General features: G+C 40.3%; 1 protein-coding gene across 3 annotated transcripts in view; it reads right to left on the reverse strand.

The window, feature by feature from the left end:
- SGTB (small glutamine rich tetratricopeptide repeat co-chaperone beta) overlaps window positions 1-25,029 on the reverse strand; it is a 61,403-nt gene that overhangs the window by 27,973 nt on the left and 8,401 nt on the right. For all 3 annotated transcript variants that reach the window (XM_015140127.3, XM_015140131.3, XM_015140129.3), the window contains exons 3-5: window positions 22,036-22,139; window positions 16,819-16,888; window positions 11,903-12,002 (exon numbers count right to left, since the gene is read on the reverse strand). In XM_015140127.3, the coding sequence (XP_014995613.1) occupies window positions 11,903-12,002; window positions 16,819-16,888; window positions 22,036-22,139 (274 nt within the window). The remainder of the gene's footprint in view (window positions 1-11,902; window positions 12,003-16,818; window positions 16,889-22,035; window positions 22,140-25,029) is intronic.

The raw sequence follows: 25,029 nt of genomic DNA on the forward strand, positions 1-25,029 counted from the left end.
TGGTATGATAATTATATGAAGTACATCCCTGTTCTTGGGAGATATAGTTGAAGTATTTGGGATGAGAAAGAAAATTTTATATATTTGTATATAGGCATATACACACCCCTCCATATACCCCAAAAGAAAGACAAAGAGAGGCCAGGTGCAGTGGCTCATGCCTGTAATCCCAACACTTTGGGAGGCCGAGGTGGGTGAATCACTTGAGGCCAGGAGTTTGAGAAAGCCTGGCCAACATAGTGAAATCCTGTCAACTCTAAAAATACAAAAATTAGCTGGGTGTCCTGTGGTCCCCGCTACTCAGGAGACTGACGCACAAGACTTGCTTGAACCTGGGAGGCAGAGGTTGCAGTGAGCTGAGATCATGCCATTGCACTACAGGCTGGGTGAGAGAGTGAGAGAAGGATGGGATGGGACAGGAAGGGAAGGAGGGAGGGAGGGAGGGAGGGAGGAAGGAAGGAAGGAAGGAAGGAAGGAAGGAAGGAAGGAAGGAAGGAAGGAAGGAAGGAAGGAAGGAAAAGAGAGAGAGAAAGAGAGAGAGAGAAGGAAGAAAGGAAGGAAGGAAGGAGAAAGATAAGACAGAAAGAGAGAAAGAAAAGAAAGAAAGAAAGAAAGAAAGAAAGAAAGAAAGAAAGAAAGAAAGAAAGAAAGAGAAAGAAAGAAAGAAAGAAAGAAAAAGAAAGAAAAGGAAGGAAGGAAGGAAGGAAGGAAGGAGAGAAAGAGAAGGGAAGGCAGGGGAGGGGAGGGAAGGGAAGGGTGGAAGAAGGAAGGAAGGAAGGAAGGAAGGAAGGAAGGAAGGAAGGAAGGAAGGAAGGAAGGAAGGAAGGGAGGAAGGAAGGAGGGAAGGAGGGAGGGAGGGAAGGAAGAAAGGAGAAAAAGAAAGGGAGGGAAGGAGGGAGGGAAGGAAGGAAGGGAAGGAAGGAAGGAAGGAAGGAAGGAAGGAAGGAAGGAAGGAAGGAAGGAAGGAAGGAAGGAGAGAGGGAGGGAAGGAAGGAAGGAAGGAAGGAAGGAAGGAAGGAAGGAAGGAGAGAGGGAGGGAAGGAAGGAAGGAAGGAAGGAAGGAAGGAGAGAGGGAGGGAAGGAAGGAAGGAAGGAAGGAAGGAAGGAAGGAAGGAGAGAGGGAGGGAAGGAAGGAAGGAAGAAAGGAAGGAAGGGAGGAAGGAAGGAGGGAAGGAGGGAGGGAGGGAAGGAAGAAAGGAGAAAAAGAAAGGGAGGGAAGGAGGGAGGGAAGGAAGGAAGGGAAGGAAGGGAGGAAGGAAGGAAGGAAGGAAGGAAGGAAGGAAGGAAGGAGAGAGGGAGGGAAGGAAGGAAGGAAGAAAGGAAGGAAGGAAGGAGAGAGGGAGGGAAGGAAGGAAGGAAGAAAGGAAGGAAGGAAGGAAGGAAAGGAAGGAAGGAGAAAGGGAAGGAAGGAAGGAAGGAGGGAAAGAAGGGAGGGAGGGAGGGAGGGAAAGAGTGAGGAAGTAAACATGGCAAAATGTTAACTACCATTGATTCTATGATGAACATACATATAGAGAGATATGTTCATCATACTATTCTCTCTCAATAACTAATAGGTTTAAATTTGGTTTTTTGAGAAAATAGACACACATACACACTGCCATATCACTGTTTCATCATTAGAAGTCATCAGGTAGAGACAACTTTCCCTTCTAAAATTCACTGAACCAACTCAGCTGATGTTTGTGGAATACCTATAATATGCTAGACACTGAACTCGAAACCACTATACAGAGATGAAGAGAATATCTCCCTGCCCTTCAACCTTTCCTAGTCTAATAGGGAAACAGATATGCAAATAAACAAATACTATAATAAATGCAAAACTGGAAGTATAAAAGGAAGAGGCAACACAGAGAAAGGTGTGGCTAACCCTATGCCAAGCTGTCTAACAGAACTTTCTGCAATAGAAAAGTTCTGTTTCTGTACTATCCAATACAGTAGCACCTAGCCACATGTGAGTAATGAGCATTTGAAATATGCTAATGCAACTGAGGAACTGCTAATACAATTTTTAATTGTATTACATTTTAATTAATTTATATTGAAATCACCACATGTGGTTGGGAGCTACCATATTGGACAGCACCACTCCACTGGACGTGGAGGGGAAGGGCATAGGGGCATGGTCAGGAGGTTGGGAGGAAAAGATACTAAGAAGCCCGGATGCAGTGGCTCCCACCTGTAATCCCAGCACTTTGGGAGACCGAGGCGGGTGGATCACCTGAGGTCAGGAGTCTGAGACCAGCCTGGCCAACATAGTGAAACCCCGTTTCTACTAAAAATACAAAAAAATTAGTCGAGCGTGGTGGTGGGCGCCTGTAGTCCCAGCTACTCAGGAGGCTGAGGCAGGAAAACTGCTTGAACCTGGGAGGCAGAGGGTGCAGTGAGTTGAGATCATGCTACTGCACTCCAGCCTGGGTGACAGAGGGAAAAAAAAGATATTAAGAAAGTCTTCCCAAAAGAAGCAACACCTAACAGGGTTTTTTTGTCTTTTGTTTTCTGAGATGGAGTTTCGCTCTTGTGGCTCAGGCAGGAGTGCAGTGGCGCCACTGGCTCACTGCAACCTCCACCTCCCAGATTCAAGCAATTCTCCTACCTCAGCCTCTAGAGTAGCTGGGATTACAAACAGGCACCACCACACCCAGCTAATTTTTTGTATTTTTAGTGGAGACGGGGGTTTCACCATGCTGGCCAGGCTGGCCTCGAACTCCTGACCTCAGGTGATTCACCCACCTCGGCCTCCCAAAGCCTAATGGGTTTTGAAGGATGACTAGCAGTTGACCAATTAGATAAGGTAGGAAATATTCTAGGCACAGGGGGAAGCACATACAAAGCATGGAGAGATGTCCCAACATGGTATTTTTAAGAAATCAGTAAGTTTCGTATTACATGTGCACAGGTAGTAGAGAGAAGAGGAAAAGGGTAGGAGGAAAAGTGAAGATAATAAAGTTAAGAGAAAAGAAAGAGCCTAGATTAGAAAAGATCTTATGCGTCACGTTGAGGAGCTTAAATTGGATCCTGTAGGTATTTTGGAACTACTGAACAGAAAGCAAGCATTAGATGATCAATTTCACATCTTAGAAAAAAACCTTTTGGCAGAAGACAGGAGTGGGGAATGCAAGTAGAAATGGAATGCCATTTTCATGTCCCTATTGCACTAGTTCAACCAAAGTTAAGAACCTGGACTAAGGGAGCAGGAAATAAATTAGCTATTTGGGAGGTGTATGGAAAATGGAAACAGAAAGACACCCTGAAATCTGGCTTCAGATTCTGACAATAAGATAAGAAATAAGCAGGGAGGATCAGACTCAGAGAGAAGAGTGGGTGTGAGGAAGGAGGGGGACTGTGTTTCAATCTTAACAGCTTTGGATCACAAACTGCAAGTTAGGGTGAAAGCAGATTTGTGCAGCTCACAAAAGGAACAGGAGAGGCGTCTGAGCCTCAGAGGCCAGGAAAAGAAAGAGAAGACAGGCTATATTTGAATCTTCTGGAAGATGAAGTGAAACATGCCAATGTCTGAACTGAATAACAATGTGGTCTGTGCTCTCTGCCTCTGTTGTCTGGTTATCAGGGCATAACTAATGAAATTTCAGTAGAATAGTACAGTCAGAGTCACATGTTTTCAGGCACCCTTGCTTTCTTTGCCTTATTAGAAACAAAAGCATGAATATGATTTATGTTCTATTTTTATAGAAAGGCAGAAAAAAATCAAGCTACTTCACATTTCTCACATCATGCATAAATAAATCATGGCAAAAAATCTATTCCTACAACTAAAGAAGCCTTATCTTGTTTTTGAAAGAAACAAATGTTGCAAATCTAGGACTATGCTGGGAACTTTGTACCTATTATCACTCCTCACAACTACCCTTTGAAGTGGATAATATCCTTATTTTACAAGTGAGGAAACTGAGGCTTAAAAGGATACAGTGACTGCCCAAGGTCATGTAGCTAGTACGTGCAGAACTGAGATTCAACGACAAGCTCAAATCCCAGTGAATTGACTGACCACATGCTGCTCACAGAGGAGGAGGAAACAAAATGCGAAATAATGAGGCTTCTGTTCCCATCTTTCTCAGGGTTCACATGGCTACGTGCTGTCACTAGCATTTCTTATTACAATGGCCTGATGCTTCTTGATTGTGCCTTTTATACTAAGCTCTTCAATCTGAAATGCCTTCCCCTCTCCTCTGCCTATCCAAGTTCTATCACTCCTTCAAATCTGACTCCAGTTCTCCATCACCTGAGAGGCCTTCCAAATTCCCTCCATCATGCTCTCTCTCTCTCTCCTGTCTTTTATTGCCTTAAGCCATTCAACCATCTATCCACCCCTGAAGCATGAGCTTACTATGGGTAAAGTACTCAGCACTGAAGTACAAAAGAAATGAGAACGTCGTGTTTGTGTAGAGACAGAAGACATCCAAAACTGTTGTTCATTTCATATTATGGAGAGTTTGGTGGTGTTTTAGACCTATACTCAATCATTTGTTGTTTTATGTATACAAGGGTTAATGTGAATGGCTGCTTGCTTCAGTATCTTTTATACACTTCATAGTACAAAAATTGGCTGAACTCCTACAAAGCACAGTATAAGGTGCTATAGGGGATACAAATAGATACAAGTGCCAATCTCCGCCGTTCACCTGAAGAAATAAAACAAATATGCATATAAGGCAGAAAATATGATAAGCATATGATAAAACATATGACAAACCTACATAAATGTTACACATTGTGTCAAGTGCTAGAAGTATATTCAAAAAGCAAAACTACATGATATGTTTACAAGGAAGGATTCAGGTTTTCCTTTTATCACAGTGGAGCCTAAAGCATCATAGGATCCTAAAAGGCCAAAATAGAAGACAAGTACTAGAAAAGAAAGAGTCATGCTTAAGAAATGTGCCCGATGATCATTTTCTAACATATTAAAAAGTCAGTTCTATAAAAAGTAAACATTAGTTCATCCTAGTGAGTTGAGTATGTAAAAAATATTTTGATTGGTAATAAAATTGTGAAAATGAATTTAAAATGAAGATTTAGATTGGCTATTCTGAGCTTCCAATTTGCAGCCAGTTGGCAAAGAAAAATGGCAGAGATAGTTGGCAAGATTACAGGCTATTGAGATATTTATAGTTACTAGAGTCTCAATAAAACCAAAGTGATCCTAAAGCTTTGTTTAGTACTTATATTAAATATAGAAACTTTTCTGATTATTTAATATTAAATAGCATGCTCTTTTACTGCACTTTTCAGGGAAAAAGATATGATTTAAGTTCAAAGGAGAAGCATAATTATTGATTTCAGTTTTACAAAAATTAAATAAAAAGCAAGCACAGGTATTGCCAAGAATTTCTTCTAATACAGCACTGGTAGATATAAGACTATTCTCATCAAAAATAAACTTTGTAGGCTCACATTTTCCATATTTACACCTAAAAGTATATGGCTTATTGTGCTCTACAAATAAGAAATTTTGTGATCATATTTGTATCTGGTTACAACATTTCATGACACTCTTAAGTATTTATTTCAAGACTGCATATGCTAAAACATTAAAACATTATATAAATTAATCTGATTATACATAATAAAACTTAACCATCAAACCACAGCTAAGAGGATTCATTCTCTACAAATTATTTGGATTTTCTATTTTGGAGAGCTACACTGATGATTAATAAAGGAATTTTTATGTGTGTGAAGAAGAAAATGAAGTTCTCTAGTGAGGCCAACTAAACTTCTTAAGGATACGACCTCCCACAAATAATAACTATAAAATCTGGACAACATTTTTTAAAAATTGTTTTAACTAGAAGCAGCCCAGGTGGCCATAGATAGGAAAATAGCTAAGCAAACTGATATATTCAAACCATAGAATATTATTGATCAATAAAAAAGAATGAACTAATACATGCCATGACATGGTTGAATCTCAAAACCATTATGCTGAGCAAATAAAGTTTTGCACAAAAAATATGTATGACTTCTTTCATATGAAACTCTAGAGGAAATGAATCTAATCTATCAAAACAGTGGTTACCTCTGGTGAGTATTGTAGGCAACAGACTATGAAGGGGTTTAAGGAACTTCCTGGACATCTGATGGTAGCTGGGATTACAGGCACCCACCACCATGCCTTGCTAGTGATGGTAATTTTCAATATCTTGATAGAATTTTAGGTTACACGGGTGTATGTATTTGTCAAAACTCCGTGAAAGTACAGTTAAGATTTATGCATTTTTTGTATGTAAACTTTACCCCCAAAAAATGATATGCATGCTAAGTACTTAAGGAGGATGTATATTGATGGCTGCAAGTTGACTTGAAATGCATCAAATGTACTATACTGCTTGATCTCCATAACAACCTTATGAGGTAAATACTATTATTACCCACATTTTACAGATAGGGAAACCAAGGCATAGATGCACTAGGAACTTTGCTCAAGGTCACACAGGTAGTAAGTGACAGAGCCAGAAATTAGAATCCAAAGAGTCTGGACCCATCAAAAATAAATAAGTGAGACCTAATTAAACTGAAAGGCTTCTGTACAGCAAAAGAAATAATCATCAGAGTAAACTGACAGCCCACAGAATGGGAGAAAATATTTGCAAACTGTGCATCCAACAAAGAACTAATAAGTAGAATCTACAAAAACTCAAACAAATCAGAAAAACAAACAAACAAACAAACAAATTAACCCATCAAAAAGTGGGCAAATAACATGAATAGACATTTCTCAAAGTTAAACAAATGGCCAAACGTATGAAAAAATGCTCAATCACTAATTATCAGGGAAATGCAAATTGAAACCACAATGAGATACCACCTTACTCTTGCAAGAATAGCCATTATTAGAAAGTCAAAAAACAACAGATGTTGGCATGGATGTGGTAAAGAGGGAATACTTATACACTGCTAGTGGAAATGTAAATTAGTACAACCTATATGGAAAACAGTGTGGAGATTTCTTAAAGAATTAAAAGTAGATCTACCATTCGATCCAGGAATCCCACTCAAAGGAAAAAAAGTCATTATATCCAAAAGACACCTGCACGCATATGTTTATTGCAGGACAATTCATAATTGCAAAGATGTAGAACCAACTAAGGGCTCATTGGCCAATGAGTGGATAAAGAAAATGTGGTATATATGTATATACTATGGAATACTACTCAGCCACAGAAAAAGAACAAGATGATATCTTTTGCAGCAACTTGGATGGAGCTGGAGATCATAACTGTAAGTGAAGTAACTCAGGAATGGAAAACCAAATGCTGTGTGTTCTCACTTATAAGTAGGAGCTAAGCTATTGGTACACAAAGGCATACAGAGTGGTATAATGTACTCTGAAGACTCAGAAGTGGAAGGATAGGAGGGAGATGAGATAAAAAAACTACATGTTGGGTACAATGTACACTACTCAGGTGATGGTTTCATTAAATCTCAGACTTCACCACTATACAATTCAACCATATAACCAAAAACCACATATACCCCCAAAGCTACTGAAATATATATATATATTTTTAAAAGAGTCTGGGTTCAGAATCCCTGCTCTTAACCACTTCTCTATTATAGTTCCACTAGTTGACTTGTTTGTTTGGTTTTTGTTTACTTTTTAGTAGAGACAGGATTTCACCACAATGGCCAGGCACTCCAGACCTCAAGTGATCCGTCCGCCTCAGCCTTCCAAAGTGCTTGGATTACAGGCATGAGCCACTGCACCCAGTCAACTTGTTATTGATATGGTACTCTCAAGATATGGTACTCTTCTCAAGTTTGTGGATGACATGAAAACAGAAGTAAGAGCAAATTCATTAATTACTTTACAGATTACTTATCAAAAAAGCTTTAAAAGACAAATGAATAGGAGCTTATAACAAGATAGAATTTGATAGGGGCAAAACGTAAGAGCCTGCATTTAAGTATAAGCAAGCAATTGTTTCTCCAGTGGCAGTATTAGTGCATAGCAGCTATTTGGTAAAAACCTGTCAAATATATATACGATTGAGTTATACGATAGAATCTATGAAAAAAGACGGCCGTAATATACCAAAAGCAAAATATGAACTTAACAAATAATGCTAGAATAAGCTGATATACAGCCATGTTATCTAGAAAGTGGGTTAAATTAGAGCCTTACAAGACTGTTGGTCTAGTTAGGCTAATGCCAGGTATACTGTGTTATCTTCTGGGAACTATATCTAACACACGCAGGTAAACTGGAACAAGTTTCAAGAGAAGGTACAGGACTTAAAAGCTGTACTACCTGAAATATAACAGAAGAAACTTCAAACATTGAATGTGGAGAAAACAAAAGTGAACACGGTAGCACATTTTAAAATGTAAGGTACTATCATGAAAAAGAAGAATCGGCGATGGGGGGCGGTGGCTCACGCCTGAAATCTCAGCACTTTGGGAGGCCAAGGCGGGCGGATCACGAGGTCAGGAGATTGAGACCATCCTGGCTAACATGGTGAAACCCCGTCTCTACTACAAAAATACAAAAAACTAGCCGGGCGTGGTGGCGGGCGCCTGTAGTCCCAGTTACTCGGGAGGCTGAGGCAGGGGAATGGCGTGAACCTGGGAGGCGGAGCTTGCAGTGAGCCAAGATTGCGCCATTGCACTCCAACCTGGGCGACAGAGTGAGACTCCGTCTCACAAAAAAAAAAAAAAAGAAAGAAAAAGAAAAAGAAAAGGAAAAGAAGAATTATGGCTAGGCGTGGTTGCTCAGACTTGTAATCCGAGCACTTCGGGAGGCTGAGGCAGGTAGATCACTTGAGGTCAGGAGTTCAACACCAGCCTGCCCAACATGGTGTAACCCTGTCTCTATTAAAAATTAGCTGGGCCTGGTGGCGCATGTCTGTAGTCCCAGCTACCCGGGAAGCTGAGACCGGAGAATCACTTGAACCTGGGAGGCGGAGGTTGCAATGAGCCAAGATCCTGCCACTGCACTCCAGCCTGGGCGTTAGAGCAAGACTCCGTCTCAAAAAAAAAAATCGTAATTATTCTGGAACTAACCTTAAGTAAAACCAACTGACAGAAGCTACAGGAGCTACAGGAAAACAAATTCAGTGTCAATATAAGGAAGACCTTTCTAACAAATATAACCACAAAAGGCAGGGGAAGAGAGTGCTGTCTCAGAAGGGTGTGACTACCCTAAATATGATAATAATGAGTTTATGAAACATTGGACTGAGTTAACTTAAAGATCTCTTTCAAACCTAAGAACCTACTATAAAATAAAAGGTGATAAGGCCGTCATAACAAGTTTCAAATGGGTTAAAATAGTAATGCCAGTAACCAAAACAGACTTGAGATGATAAAATTTAAATGAAATGAAAAATAAGAAAATAGAAGTTATTTGTCAAGTCTGTAAATGGGGAGAGCTTTAAGTCTAAAAGCACTGGAATAAGATTCAAAGGAAAAGAAAAATTGGACTATATAAATTGTTAAAACTTTTACATATGAAAAACATTAAAAAGCAAATAAGACACACGGATTTTTGTTCTCTATCTTTAATATAGGGCTCTGCTGTCTGATATAGTAGCCGTAAGCCATAGGTGGCTATATAATTTTTGTTTGTTTTTTTTTTTTTTTGAGACGGAGTCTTGCTCTGTCACCCAGGCTGGAGTGCAGTGACGTGATCTTGGCTTACTGCAAGCTCCGCCTCCTGGGTACACGCCATTCTCCTGCCTCAGCCTCCCAAGCAGCTGGGACTACAGGCGCCGGCCACTACACCTGGCTAATTTTTTCGTATTTTTTTTTAGTAAAGACGGGGTTTCACCGTGTTAGCCAGGATGGTCTCGATCTCCTGACCTTGTGATCTGCCCGCCTCGGCCTCCCAAAGTGCTGGAACTACAGGCATAGGCCACCATGCCCGGCCTAAATTAATTTTAAATTGATTTAAACTTAAAAATTTAGTTCTTCAATTGCTCTCTAGCCACATTTCAAGTGCTCAACAGCCACTGTGGCTAGTGGCAACTGACCTGGACAGTATAGATACAGAACATTTCAATCACTGTAGAAAGTTCTACTGGAACTTCAATATTTAAAACAGAGTAATTTAATTCAGGGAACTTATTACATAAGGTAGTAGAAGAGCTGAGAGGCCAAAGTTGTACAGCAATCCACAAATTCACAACAGGAAGCCATTACCATCCCTAAGACTGAAGGACGAAGTACAAAGTCCAATACCAAAGGTCACCTGGCAAAGACCAGGAGCGCAGTATGTGTGTCGGGTAGAAGTAGGAAGACAAGGATGAGAAGTAGCCCCTGCTGAATATACACCATGATGTTAAAAAATAAAATAAAACAAAAAAGCAGAAAGAAATACCTAGACTTCTCTCTTCTTTCTGCCCTCCAGTCTCCTGCCCAGTACCTCCATGGCTGAACCCATACAAAAGCCAGATGGTAAAGGAGCCTGGGAAATGCAGCCTATAGGGGTCAGACCCATGTTAAAAAGGACAGAGCCAAGAAAGAGGAAGAAAGAAGTCTGGGGTCAAACAAGCTAAGAACTGGTATGGGTACTCCTCCTGCTGTGTCCTCACATGGCAAGAGGGACAGGGGAGCTCTCCAGAGTCTCTTTCATAAAGGTATTAATCCTCCTTTCATGACCTAAATCACCTTCCAAAGGTCCCACCTCCAAATACCATGACATTGGAGATTGGGCTTAAAATTCACATTAGCATATGAATTTTGAGGGGATAGAAACATTCAGTCTATAGAAGATATAAATAGAAAATTTAGGAAAAAACAAACAAAAATGGCCAACATTTGAAAAAGATCCAACCTCACCAGTACTTAAATATAAATTAGAACAATTAATATGAAAACAAGATTAAATTAGCAATAATTAATCATTTGCATACTTAGTGCTGATCAAGGGCGTAGCCAAAACAGATACATTCCTAGGGAGACTTTTCAAAATATTTTCAAAGAAGGTGGGACAATTTTGTAATTTGCATCAACAATTTGAAAAATAATTTGCACTTCTAGACCTACTAAGTGCATTTCCAGGGATAAATCCAAAGTCCAGAAAATCTAAAGCATGAAAAATATTTTAGAAACAACAGATGTTCATTGCAGCTTTATATGTTAATATTGAAAAAAAATGGAAGCAACTTCAATGTCCACCAGTAGGTCAATAGGTAAGTAAACTAAGGTATGTCTATCTCCTTATTCAGAAATAACCCTTGCTGAGTACTTCTTTGCTAGCCACAACAATAGGTGCTGGAAATATAAAAAATAATAAGCAGTAGTAATAGAGACTAATTTGTAACCATTTAAATAATGCTTATGAAAGATTGCAATAAAATAAGGACATATTTTTGATAAGCCCAGTGAACAAAGGTGAATCTAAAAATGAATAAACTGGCCGAGTGTGGTGGCTCATGCCTGTAATTCCAGCACTTTCGGAGGCCAAGGCAGGTGGATTACTTGAAGTCAGGAGTTCAGGACCAGCCTGGCCAACATGAACAGTGAAACCCCATCTCTACCAAAAAAAAAAAAAAAAAAAATGGTGGTGTGCACCTGTCCACCTGGTGTCCCAGCAGAGACTGAGGTGGGAGAATTACTTGAACTCAGGAGGCAGAGGTTGCAGTGAGCCGAGATCATGCCATTGCACTCCAGCCTGGGTGACTGAGTGAGACCACGTCCCCAAAAAAAATAAAAATTAAAAATAAAAATGAATAAATTTATGTAAGACAAAATATGCTAACAGATTAATAACAGTGGTTGCCTCTGAATGGTAAGTTTATAAGTTTAATTTTTCTTCCTTCTTTATATTTTGCTGAACTTCCAAAATTTTCTAAATAAATAAGATTTGCATTGTCCTTCAAAGCTATTAATGTAAATGTTTAAGAATTGTAAACCTGCCACAATAGTGCTAGTTTACCTGTTGCAATAGTAAACCGCATTATTGGAATCCAATTCTATTGCCTGTGTGTAACAATCCACTGCAGCAGCATAATTTTCTTCTTTCATGTGGTTATTGCCTAAAATAAAGTAACCAGTATGTACAGTAAGTATAATATACATTAAAAACATAAACTCTGATAGATACATTTTAATCATGGAAACTATAATTATATGAAAGTCCGCCTCATGATTTTTCTTTTTTTTTTTTTTTTTTTGAGACGGAGTCTCGCTCTGCCACCCAGGCTGGAGTGCAGTGGCCGGATCTCAGCTCACTGCAAGCTCCGCCTCCCGGGTTCACGCCATTCTCCTGCCTCAGCCTCCCGAGTAGCTGGGACTACAGGCGCCCGCCACCTCGCCTGGCTAGTTTTTTGTAGTTTTTAGTAGAGACGGGTTTTCACAGTGTCAGCCAGGATGGTCTCGATCTCCTGACCTCGTGATCCACCCGTCTCGGCCTCCCAAAGTGCTGGGATTACAGGCTTGAGCCACCGCGCCCGGCCCGCCTCATGATTTTTCATTCACACTGGAGGTAAGTTTTATATTGTACTACAGAGTTGATATTATTTAGCTTTCAGTGTGTTTGAATCATTTTAACAATGCAAAGTCTTTTAAAAAATTAATGTTTATATACCTTAAAAATCCAGACTTAAAAGAGTAAATGCAACAATTATGACTATCTCATGGCAAAAGTGAATCTCTTCTCACCTTCCTTATCTTCATCTCTCTCCTCCCTTTTAGAGCTGCCCCAGCCCGTTCCAGATGCAACACCCTCCCTAATCACCATCTCAATCTGGACCTGGTCTTCCACTCTTTCCCTGTTAAAACACACATCTGCTGATAATCAAGTTCTCAGAACCCTGCTGAGGATAAGCTGATAAAACTAATCACGCTATCATGATAGTGGCAGATAATATTTTTATGTGCTATCCCCTCCAGAGTTAGATTATTTTTAAAAGGGGATTTGAGGAGATTAATTTCTAGAAAGAGAATTTCAGATACCATGGCTGGCCTGCAAAGTACTGATTTTCAGGAAGGGCATCTGCAGATACATCTGGCAGTAATTTAGCTAAGTTAATAACTGTTCCGCAAAATAAGAGATTTCCCATGGCTATTTTTTGTATACCATTAAATGAAAAAGTAGTGTCCACTGCACTTAAAAGAATCAATGTTCAAAATACGTCTGGGCGTGTTGGCTCATGCCTGTAATCCCAACACTTTGGGAAGTGAAGGTGGGAGGATCACTTGATGCCAGGAATTCGAGACCAGGCTGGGCAATATAGTGGGACCCCCATCTTAACAAAAAGAATAATTAAAAAAAATTAGCCAGGCGCAGTGGTGCATGCCTGTAGTCCTAGCTACTTGGAGGCTGAGGCAGGAATATCACATGAACTTAGGAGGCTGAAGCTGCAGTGAGCCGTGATTGTACCACTGCATTCCAATCTAGGTGACAGAGTGAAACCCTGTCTTAAAAAAAAGAAAAAGAGGCCGGGCGCGGTGGCTCAAGCCTGTAATCCCAGCACTTTGGGAGGCTGAGACGGGCGGATCACGAGGTCAGGAGATCGAGACCATCCTGGCTAACACGGTGAAACCCCGTCTCTACTAAAAAAAATACAAAAAACTAGCCGGGCGTGGTGGCGGGCGCCTGTAGTCCCAGCTACTCGGGAGACTGAGGCAGGAGAATGGCGTGAACCCGGGAGGCGGAGCTTGCAGTGAGCCGAGATCGCGCCACTGCATTCCAGCCTAGGCGACAGAGTGAAACTCCGTCTCAAAAAAAAAAAAAAGAAAGAAAGAAAGAAAAAGAAAATATTAGAAACAATGGAGATTAGGAGGCAGGATTTACATCTCAAAGGCATCTGTGATTCTTTCCAGTTTTCTTAAACCAGAAACTCTCACATTAGCCTTGTTCTTAATAGATCATTAGCTGCTTAACAGGAAGAGTGGGGCATAAATTTGCAAGGAACACAAACAGAATATTCAAGTTACAGTAAATTAGGAGTCAAAAATGAATATAAAGAGTGACTACTAATGAGCACATGGTTTTTGTTTGGGGGGTTATAAAAATGTTCTGTAGGCTGGGTATGATGGCTCATCCTTGTAATCGCAGCACTTTGGAAGGGCAGGGCGGGCGTATGGCTTGAGCCCAGGAATTAGAAACTAGCCTGGGCAACATGGTGAAACCCCATCTCTACAAAAAAAAAAAAACTTGCCAGGGTGGTGGTGTGTGCCTGTAGTCCCAGCTACTCGGGAGGCTTAAGTGGGAGGATTGCTTGAGCCCAGGAGGTTGAGGCTGCAGTGGTCTGTGGTCAGACCACTGCACTCCATCTACCCTGGTGGAAAGAGGGAGACTCCGTCTCAAGAAAAAAAAAAAAAATTCTATAATTGATTATGGTAATGGCTACACAACTCCAAGAATATACTAGAAACTAACGCATTGTACCCTTTAAAGAAATAAACTGTATGATATATGAATTATATCGCAACAAATATCTTTTAGAGTTAAAAAAATTAATTTGGATCTTCCCCAAAACAGAAATCAATAGAAAGCCTCTAAGGAAACTGAGAGGAAAACATCGTTTTTTATGAAGAAACAAAAAGTTTGCATTAGCAAAGACAGTTTGATTTCCATGTCATAATGTTTTAATTTTCTGGGTTATTGAGACTTTGATGTTGCTGTTGAGCTGTTTGTCTTGATGGCATTTTATGATTACATTATTAAAGCTGTATTGTATGTCTTTTCCTGTGTCACCTCAAAGGTATAGATACTGTAATGTATATATACATACCACAAATATTATTCACATGTATACTATAAGTTAATGATAAAAGGCCTAACACATTTAACATATAAAATATTTAACATATAAAATACTTAACATATAAAAATTCAGGGTTGGGTGCAGTGGCTCACATCTGTAATCCCGTCACTTTGGAAGGCCGAGGTGGGTGGATCACCTGAGGTCAGGAGTTTGAGACCAGCCTGGCCAACATAGTGAAACTCAAATTTCAACATAGTGAAATTTTTGTATTTACGAAAAATACAAAAATTAGCTGGGCGTGGTGCCACATGCCTGTAGTCCCAGCTACTCGGGAGGCTGAGGTAGGAGAATCACTGGAACCTGGGAGGCAGAGGTTGCAGGGAGCCAAGATCGCGCCACTGCACTCCAGCCTGAGCAACAGAGCAAAACTCCATCTCAAAAAAAAAAAAAAAACTAAGTAGCAAAAAGAAATACTGACAAAAATATCAAAGACAGTGTTATTTAGGATTACAAAATTATCTGTCTAGGTAAGTAAGACATGCTCAGTGTCATGTAACACTACACAGCCATTAAAAACAGTGATATACTCCGTCTCAAAAAAAAAAAAAAACCAGTGATATAGGCCAGGCATGGTGACTCAAGCCTGTAATCCCAGCACTTTGGGAGGCCAAGGCGGGTGGATCACATCAGGTCAGGAGTTCAAGACCAGCCTGGCCAACATAGTGAAACACCATCTCTACTAAAAATACAAAAAAATTCACCAAGGGTGGTGGCATGTACCTGTAATACCAGCTACTTGGGAGGCTGAGGCAGGAGAATTGCATGAACCCAGGAGGCAGAGGTTGCAGTGAGCCGAGATCCTGCCACTGCACTCCAGCCTAGGTGGCAGAGAGAGACTCTATCTCAAAAAAAACAAAAAACAAAAACAAAAACCACAGTGATACAGGTATATATTTACAGACCTAGAGAAATGACCATGCCCAAGGAAGAGGAACAGTATAATTGTTTCATATCCACCTTTTTAGATACCAGGTGATTGTGTGTGTGTGTGTGTGTGTGTGTATAAATATATATAAATATATATACACTTTTTTTTTTTTTAAGATGGAGTCTCTCTGTTGCCAGGCTGGAGTGCAGTGGCATGATCTCAGCTCACTACAACCTCCGCCTGCCGGGTTCAAGCAATTCTCCCGCCTCATCCTCCCGAGTAGCTGGGATTACAGGCACACGCCACCACGCCCAGCTAATTTTTGTATTTTTAGTAGAGACGGGGTTTCACCGTGTTGGCCAGATGGTCTTGATCTCCTGACCTCATGATCCACCTGCCTCAGCCTCCCAAAGTGCTGGGATTACTGTGAGCCACCATGTCCGGCCACGATATATATTTTTTTTAACTCAACTGCCTTCTTCAAGCTATGAAATAAAGAAAAGGCTAGAAAATGTTTCTGAACATAGCATATTCCCTAATAACTCCCTGTCTATATACAGAACAGAGAATTTATTGGCTCTCACTCACTGCTAAAGATAAGGACTGTACCCTACAGCTTTGTAATACAAATCTTGCAGGCCTGACACGACTCTCGTCTATAGCTTAACATAGTTGACATAATGGAAAAATTGAACACAAATCCTCAACAGTGACTTATTTATCAAAACCAAGAATGCTTCAATAGCCAACTAGTATAAAATTTAATCATGTAGTAATCAAAAGTGCTAGCTAATAAACAAGTACCACGTGCCTACCTTAACAAATTTCAAAGAACTCAAAAACACTAAAGATACGAAAGTTAAAATAATGCTGAAAATTATTTTCCTCTTTTTAAGTATAAAGAATTTGAGATCCTACAGTAAAAGTAGCAAAAACAGTCAGAAGCAATTCGCCCTCAAGTTATTTGTTCTGCAACTTTTACTCACAACAGATCTGTTTCTCTTGAAGCAAGCTATAACTGTATTGCCCACAAGCCATTCTGTACTTGCAGGCTTCTCACCCATCACATTCACTTCTGTTTTGTAAATGCCATGTGCACTCATGACAATCTAGTCTTGGTGGTGTAAATCAGAACTATATCAATTGACAGTAATTTCCTCCACAGGTTCAGAAAGCTTTACTAAGTAAGTCATTTTTGTATGAAATATTCACCTTCATCTTTTAATTGGTCAGCTTTTCCCACATCTTCAGGCACTGAGTTTGAAAGGGGCAGAACATCATTCTGAAATTAAATAAAAATCAATGCACTTCCCTTTAGCTACATAAAGAATCATTCTAGCATACTATAAAATAATAATAAATTACTCACATTTTAAATCATCTGTAACTCCACATCATGAAATCAAATTCCTAAATAATAGCATTAACAAAAAATAGGGGAAAAGTCCTCTCATATATTTTTTATTAGAAATATGAATATGTGTGACTGGACCCGGTGGCTCATGCCTTAATCCCAGCACTTTGGGAGGTCGAGGTGGATGGAAAGCTTGAGCTCAGGAGTTCGAGACCAGCCTGGGCAATATGGTGAAACCCCATCTCTACAGAAAACACAAAAATTAACCAGGTGTGGTGGCATGTGCCTGTAGTCCCAGCTACTTGGGAGGCTAAGGTAGGAGAATGGCTTGAGCCCAGGAGGCAGAGGTTGCAGTGAGCTGAGATCATGGCACTGTACTCCAGCCTGGGCAACAGAGCCAGATCTTGTCTCAAAAAAAAAAAGAAAAAGAATATGAAGAATGTGTGAATCAAACTTTTAAAAAATGTGCATTTCCCATACCCGGCAATCCTACTTCATAAACAAAACAATGGAATTAGTATGTAAAGAACAGGAATAGAAATATGATCAAGGGATTGTTTATATTAGTGAAAATTTTGGAACAAAATATCTAATATCCTATCTAAGATATACCTTACAAAGTCAAAATCAGTCTACAGAAAATCATTTATAATATGTTATATAAATATGTTAGCACAAACATTAAAAACAGCCTGGAAAGATGTGTATCAGAATTAAAATTTTAACTTCCATGTTTCCATATTGTCCAATTTTTTTTTCTTTTCTTTTTGAGATGGAGTCTTGCTGTGTTGCCAGGCTGGAGTACAGTGGCATGATCTCGGCTCACTGCAACCTCCACCTCCCAGGTCCAAGCAATTCTCCTGCCTCTGCCTCCCAAGTAGCTGGGACTACAGGTGCGTGTCACCACGCCCTGCTAATTTTTGTATTTTTAGTAAAGACAGGGTTTCACCACATCGGCCAGAATGGTCTAGATCTCATGACCTCGTGATCCGCCTGCCCCAGCCTCCCAAAGTGCTGGGATTACAGGCATGAGCCACCACACCTGGCCCCAACTTTTTAAAAACAATGAACATATATTAATTTTACTACAAGATAAGAAAACACTGCCAGGTGCAGTGGCTCACGCCTGTAATCCCAGCACTTTGGGAGGCCAAGGCAGGCGGATCATGAGGTCAGGAGATCGAGACCATCCTGACTAACACAATGAAACCCTGTCTTTACTAAAAACACACACACAAAAAAAAATTAGCCAGGCAAGGTGGCGGGCACCTGTAGTCCCAGCTACTCGGGAGGCTGAGGCAGGAGAATGGCGTGAACCCAGGAGGCGGAGCTTGCAGTGAGCTGAGATGGCACCACTGCACTCCAGCCTGGGCAACAGAGCAAGACTCCTTCTCAAAAAGAAAAAAAAAGAAAGAAAAGAAAACACTATAAAATCCCTGTCTTTAGTACCTACTATCATTCCAACACCAACTTTCCATTAATAAGGTTCAAACTACAGGTGCTTATGAAAACCAAATGTTAAGATTTAGAAAAATCTTGAGTGGCATGGGGAACACAGTATGTTTTTTCATTTTTGAAAGATCTTTTTAAAATTGTATTGCTTTTAAACTTGACTCTGAAGTTCATAAATCAGTCTATCATTTTTTTAAAGAAGCATAATTTGTAGCCATTGACCTATGTAATATACATACATACATATAGTTGTTGTTGTTGTTTGTTTTTAAGACAGGGTCTCACTCTGTCACCCAGGCTGGAGTATGGTGGTGTGACCATGGCTAACTGCAACCTCAACCTCCAGGGCTCAAGTGATCCTCCCACCGCAGCCTCCAGAGTAGCTAGGACTACAGGTGTGTGCCACTACACTTGAGTAACTTTTAAATTTTTTATAGAGATAGGGTCTCCCTATGTTGCTCAGGCTGGTCTCAAACTCCTAGCTTAAGCAATTCTCCCATGTTGGCCTCCCAAAGTGTTGGGATTATAGGCATGAGCCACCATGCCCAGCCCTATGTACTGTAGTCTATATTCATCATTACCTTTGTCTTGATTAGAGTTTCCACAAAACTGATAGCTCTAACATCAGAAATATATTTTGCAAATTAGACATAAATATTCACAAGTAAAAAATCACGGACAAATATATGGGTCTTGTCCTTATTTTTTTAAAAATCATTATCTACTAATCAGTTTTCCTAAGCATAAAATACTGGAATAAAAATACAGAATCAAAATGAGAACCTTCCTAAGTAGAGGTCACTACTTAAAACTGACTGTAGTTACTCAGGATCTAAACAGAATTCAAAGACACATTACCATCCTACAGTACTTGGCTTTAGGGTTCCCTGTATTTTAAATTTTCCAATAAACCTAGGCACTTTATACATGGGAAAAAGCGATTTGGGGGTCAGAAAAATAGCATATTAAAAAATAGATTATAATCTCTTCTGTCTTCCCAAACCTTCTAAATTATTTGCCAAAATTGCCACTGTTTTATAGTTTGAAAACTAATTATCATATTCATTGCATAAATTTGAGCAGTTCACCATGGGGGAGCAAGAGCTACCTACTTTAAATGAAGGGAATGAATCCACTTGGTATATAAACATAACTGGGGGAAAAAAATAGAAAAGCAGTATCCTAAAGATAAAATGACCAATATAACAATCAAGTACACTTGGTGAGACAAATAATTTCTTTAATTACAACAATCTTGATGCTATTTCAGGTGAATTTTACACTTTCTCTGCCATACTCTGTCAACAAACATATATGGAATGAAGCCATAGCTGTAAAATAAGACTACTAAAGAATTATGAGACCAGGCGTGGTGGCTAATGCCTATAATCCCAGCACTTTGGGAGGCCGAGGCAGGCGGATCATTGGATCAGGAGTTCGACACCAGCCTGGCCAAGATGGTGAAACTCCGTCACTACTAAAAATACGAAAATTAGCCAGGGCCGGGCACAGTGGCGGGTGCCTGTAATCCCAGCTACTCAGGAGGCTGAGGCAGAAGAATCACTTGAACCCGGCAGGCGGAGGTTGCAGTCAGCTGAGATCGTGCCACTGCATTCTAGCCTGGGCAACAGGGCAAGTCTCCTTCTCAAAAAAAAAAAAAAATTAGCCAGGCATGGTGGCGCACGCCTGCAGTCCCAGCTACTCAGGAGGCTGGGGCAGGAGAATCGCTTGAACCTGGGAGGCAGAGGTTGCAGTGAGCTGAGATTGCGCCACTGCACTCCAGCCTGGGCGACAGAGCAAGACTCCATCTCAAAAAAAAAAAAAAAGAAAAAAAAAGAAATACGATACCACATATAACACAACTGTAGATATTTTCAGCAGCCAGTTTCAGTAAACTGTATTTTAACAATAGTGACCAACAAACTTCTTATAATTAAATGCAATCAGGGAGATACAGCAAAATAAAGAAAAAGCTTTATTCAAACAGAGGGTAAAAGTCAATTAGAGCTTCCTGAGAAGAAAAAAAAAAAAAAAAGTTCTAATATCTTCAGTATTAAGTCAATGGTGACAGTAGCTAAAGAGTGAGCAAATCTAAAACTGTCTCAAGCACAGGCCTCACATATCTGACAGCAAAGAAGGTCTGCTTTATCCATAACCATATCTAGCCACTGAAACAGGGTTCCCTGAGGGGGCCACAGGCCCAATCAAGGAAAGAACCACAGCCCACCATCACCAAAGGGAAGAAAAAGGGAGTTCCCTGATGAGGAACAGAGATAAACGTTACTATCTCCTTATATCTTGTCACACAATAAGAATTCATCTGTTTGATGAATTAATGTATAAGTGCATTATTTTTCTCCCACGTGTAATAAAAGGGAATGATTTACTGCCAAGTTGCCATCTTCATTGCAACTCTAACAACCTCTTTCCAAGAAGTTCGAGAAACAGAGCCTGGAGGATCCAGTCAAGTATGGTATTGTCAGCAATGTCCACTCCACACTGAAGTGTGCAAGATATGTTTCAGCTTCACTCCAGAATTCTTCATTATATACTAAAGCTCAAGTATGGAGTTAGAAAAACAAAAGGAGCCCATGAGGCACCAAAATGTCATAAAGAAATATGTGGGGCCAGGTGTGGTGGCTCACGGCTATAATCTGAGCACTTTTTGGAGGCCAAGGCAGGATGACGGCTTGAGCTCAGGAGTTCAGGACCAGCCTAGGCAACATAACAAACAAAGCAAGACTCCGTTGCTACTAAAAAACAAAAACAAACAAACAAAAATTAACTGGGTGTAGTGGTGTGTGCTTGTAGTCCCAGCTGCTCGTGAGTCTAAGGTGTGAGAATTGAGGACTGCTTGAGGCCAGGTGGTTGAGGCTGCAATGAGCCATGATCACACCACTAGACTCCAGGCTGGGTGACAGAGAGAGACCTGCCTCAGAAAAAAAGAAAAACAAAGAAACAAGTGAGAGTTCAACCCACATGTGGGAGCCCTAAACTCACTAACCTTAGCATTTTTCAGTCTCATGGTCTGTTTCCTGAAAAGGCCAGAAACCCAAGACCATGTATAAATAGTCCCCAGGAACAGGGATCAGCAAACTTGGATTTCAGTCTTAGTTTTGCCCAGTGACCCTTAACCTTTTCCTGTTTTAAAGAGCCCCATCAATGGGCAAATTTGATGACTTCTGCTTCAGAAATGATTATTCGATTCCAGATGAATCTATTTCCACATGGCTGCTTCCTAGACATTAAAACTTTTTAAAGCTGTATTCCACGTTTTAGGGAAACATCAATTCAGATGCTGGAAATCGAAAAATACTCAGATTCATTGAAATGACATTCAAGAAAAAAAAATACTCAGATACTGTAAAGAACTTAAAAGTCCACTAATACATATCATTAAATATAAAAGGTGAGAAGATGAAAATAGTTATCAATATGAAAATCTAAAGCACATTAAATGAGTTACATTTTAGACACCCAATTATATCCATATAGACAGACTATTTACCTTATATACAGGATGAAGTTAATATACCTGGCCCCTCAACTATTAACAACCTATTAACATAAAATTGTAGTCATATTTATATCAGTTAATAATGAGAAAAATAATGATAACATACCTTACAGAAGGAATTGGTAAACATTTCCGTCAAAGGCTGTGAAACTGCTAGGTGTGTATCTTCTGGGCTGATCTTAAAAACTGTCTCCAAGCACTGAATTGCAACTTAAAATAAATTTTAATAGTAAAAAACAATCAGCAATTAAAAAAAAAAAAACAAGTTTTTTTTTTTCTGATAGAACTGCAATGTATGGAAATTCAGTATTTTGATCACAGAACATAAGGAAAACATTGGTTCAGCTGTAAAGAAATTTCTGTTTATAGACTAGCTATCGAAGGAAAACACACTGATTTTCCTTCTTCCTTCCTCACCCTCCCACTCTCCCTTCACCTTCCCTTCCTTTCTTTCTTTCTTCCTAATTTTTTTTTTTTTTTTTTTTTTTTTTTTTTTTTTTTTTGAGACAGAGTCTCGCTCTGCCGCCCAGGCTGGAGTGCAGTGGCGTGATCTTGGCTCACTGCAAGCTCCGCCTCCCGGGTTCACGCCATTCTCCTGCCTCAGCCTCCCGAGTAGCTGGGACTACAGGCGCCCGCCACCTCGCCCGGCTAGTTTTTTTGTATTTTTTAGTAGAGACGGGGTTTCACTGTGTCAGCCAGGATGGTCTCGATCTCCTGACCTCGTGATCCGCCCGTCTCGGCCTCCCAAAGTGCTGGGATTACAGGCTTGAGCCACCGCGCCCGGCCCCTAATTTTTTTTAGAGACAAGTTTTCGCTTTGTGGCCAGGCTGGAATGCAGTGGCACAATTATAGCTCACTGTTACCTTGACTTCCTGGGCTCAAGGGATCCCCCCGCCTCAGCTCCCTTAGTAATTGAGACTATAGGCATTAGCCACATGCTAACTGTTTAAATCTTTTTGCAGAGGCGGGGTCTTGCCACATTGTCCAGGCTGGTCTCAAACTCCTGGGCTCAAGTGAGCATCCTACCTCGGCCTCCCAAAGTGCTGGGATTATAGGCATGAGCCACCACACCTGGCAACGACTTGATTTCTTATTCCTCACTTAAGGAAAAATGTTGTCTAGAATATAATTTCTCAATATACGTATTACATCATATTCTTGTTGAAGGCTACCAGAAAGAAAGAGCAAGTCATTAATACCAACAACTTAGCCAAGTGTGGTGGGTTACGCCTGTAATCCCAGCACTTTGGGAGGCCAATGAGAGTGGATTGCCTGAACTCAGGAATTCAAGGCCAGCCTGGGCAACATGGAGAAATCTTTACCAAAAATACAAAACATTGGCCAGGCATGGTGGCGCGCACCTATGGTCCCAGCTACTCGAGAGGCTGAGGTAGGAGGATTGCTTGAGCCTGGGAAGAGGAGGTTACAGTGAGCCAAGATCTCACTACTACACTCCAGCCTGGGTTGAGACCCCCATCTCAAAAAAACAAAAACAAAAACAAATCAAAAAAAGTACTCTCGCTACAAACCTAAAATATTATCTTTTTTTAAAAAAATGTGAGAAACCGAATTCTCCATTAATTAAAAACACTAATAGTAACAGAACATAGCCCCCAGCACATAGGAAGAAGCACTTAATATTAATCCTGGTGTACTCACGTGAAGATAGATTTTAAAAATTCATTCATCCATGCAAATTTGCCAAGTGCCTACTATGTGTAAGGCACTAGTCTAAGGTGGTAGAGAAACAGTAATAAACCTAACAGAAAAAAATCACTGTCTACATGATAAAGCTTATATTTTAATAAAGGAAGACAACATATATAAGCAAAATATAAAGCATGTTAAATGGTGATGGGGCCTTGTCTATTTTTATTGTATGCAAAATAAATGGTTGGTATGGCTAGGGTATACAGTGGATGGAAAGACATGGTGAGGGATTATGTTTGAAGTGTGTCGTTAGAGGCCAGGTTCGGTGGCTCACGTCTGTAATCCCAGCACTTTGGGAGGCTGAGGAAGGCAGATCACCCGAGGTCAGGAATTCATGACCAGCCTGGCCAACATGGTGAAACCCCATCTCCACGAAAAACATAAAAATTAGTCGGACGTGGTTGCATGCCCCTGTAATCCCAGCTACTCGGGAGGCTGAGGCATGGGAATTGCTTGAACCCAGGAGGCAGTGGTTGCAGTGAGCCGAGATCACCCCACTGCACTCTAGCCTGGGCGACAGAGTGAGACTCTGTCTTCAAAAAACAAAAGAAGTCTGTGTAGATGACAAGCCACCTGAAATGGCATTTTTAAAAAGATTTAGACTTCAAGAAATGAGCAAATGGAGAGCCATTAAATAAATTAGTAAAGGAGAGTAACATAACTAAATTATGTTTAGAACTAAAAGTCTGGCAGGAACATTGAGAATGAATTAGAGAGAAAACTTGGGATTCGAGAAAATGGGAGCAGGTAGTTAATGGCGGATAGCATATATCCTGTCCTCTCTACAATTACCCTTTGAGGGGAAGGGAAGCAGATTCTCATCCTGATAGTGCTCACCTTTGGAAAGGAATTCACTCCTGGCTCAATGAGATGAGAATGTACCCAAAACGCCCAGTGTATTTCCAGACAGTGTGAAGTAGATTCCCTTATACTTGTATGTAACTTTTAAAAGATACATTATGTATGAATTGCAGTCCTGGGGAAATTACCTCTGTCAAACACTATTTTGAAGAAACACTATTACTTTCAGTAATCACAGAACAATTCTCCTTAAAGAGGGATTTAATAAGAAACTAAATTACCAATGATAAAAAGTCAAAGGGTCTTTTAGATACAAAATAATCTACTGTTCACCCATCCCTATTCTCCTCCCTTTCTATTCCTACCAAGCCCTACTACTATTTACCCATCCCTATGCTCTCCCTTTCTATTCCTATCAAGCAGTTGTACTTGCACGTAAAACACTGGGCCACAAGAAAATAGGCTCTCATTGCCACGAAGACTGCTATTTAAAATAATAACAGTAGTAATAATAATAATAATGTATGTGTCCAGGCACAGTGACTCATGTCTCTAATCCCAGCACTTTGGGAGGCCAAGGAGGGTGGAT

The sequence above is a fragment of the Macaca mulatta genome, chromosome 6 (assembly GCF_049350105.2).
Source record: "Macaca mulatta isolate MMU2019108-1 chromosome 6, T2T-MMU8v2.0, whole genome shotgun sequence".
NCBI lineage: Eukaryota > Metazoa > Chordata > Mammalia > Primates > Cercopithecidae > Macaca > Macaca mulatta.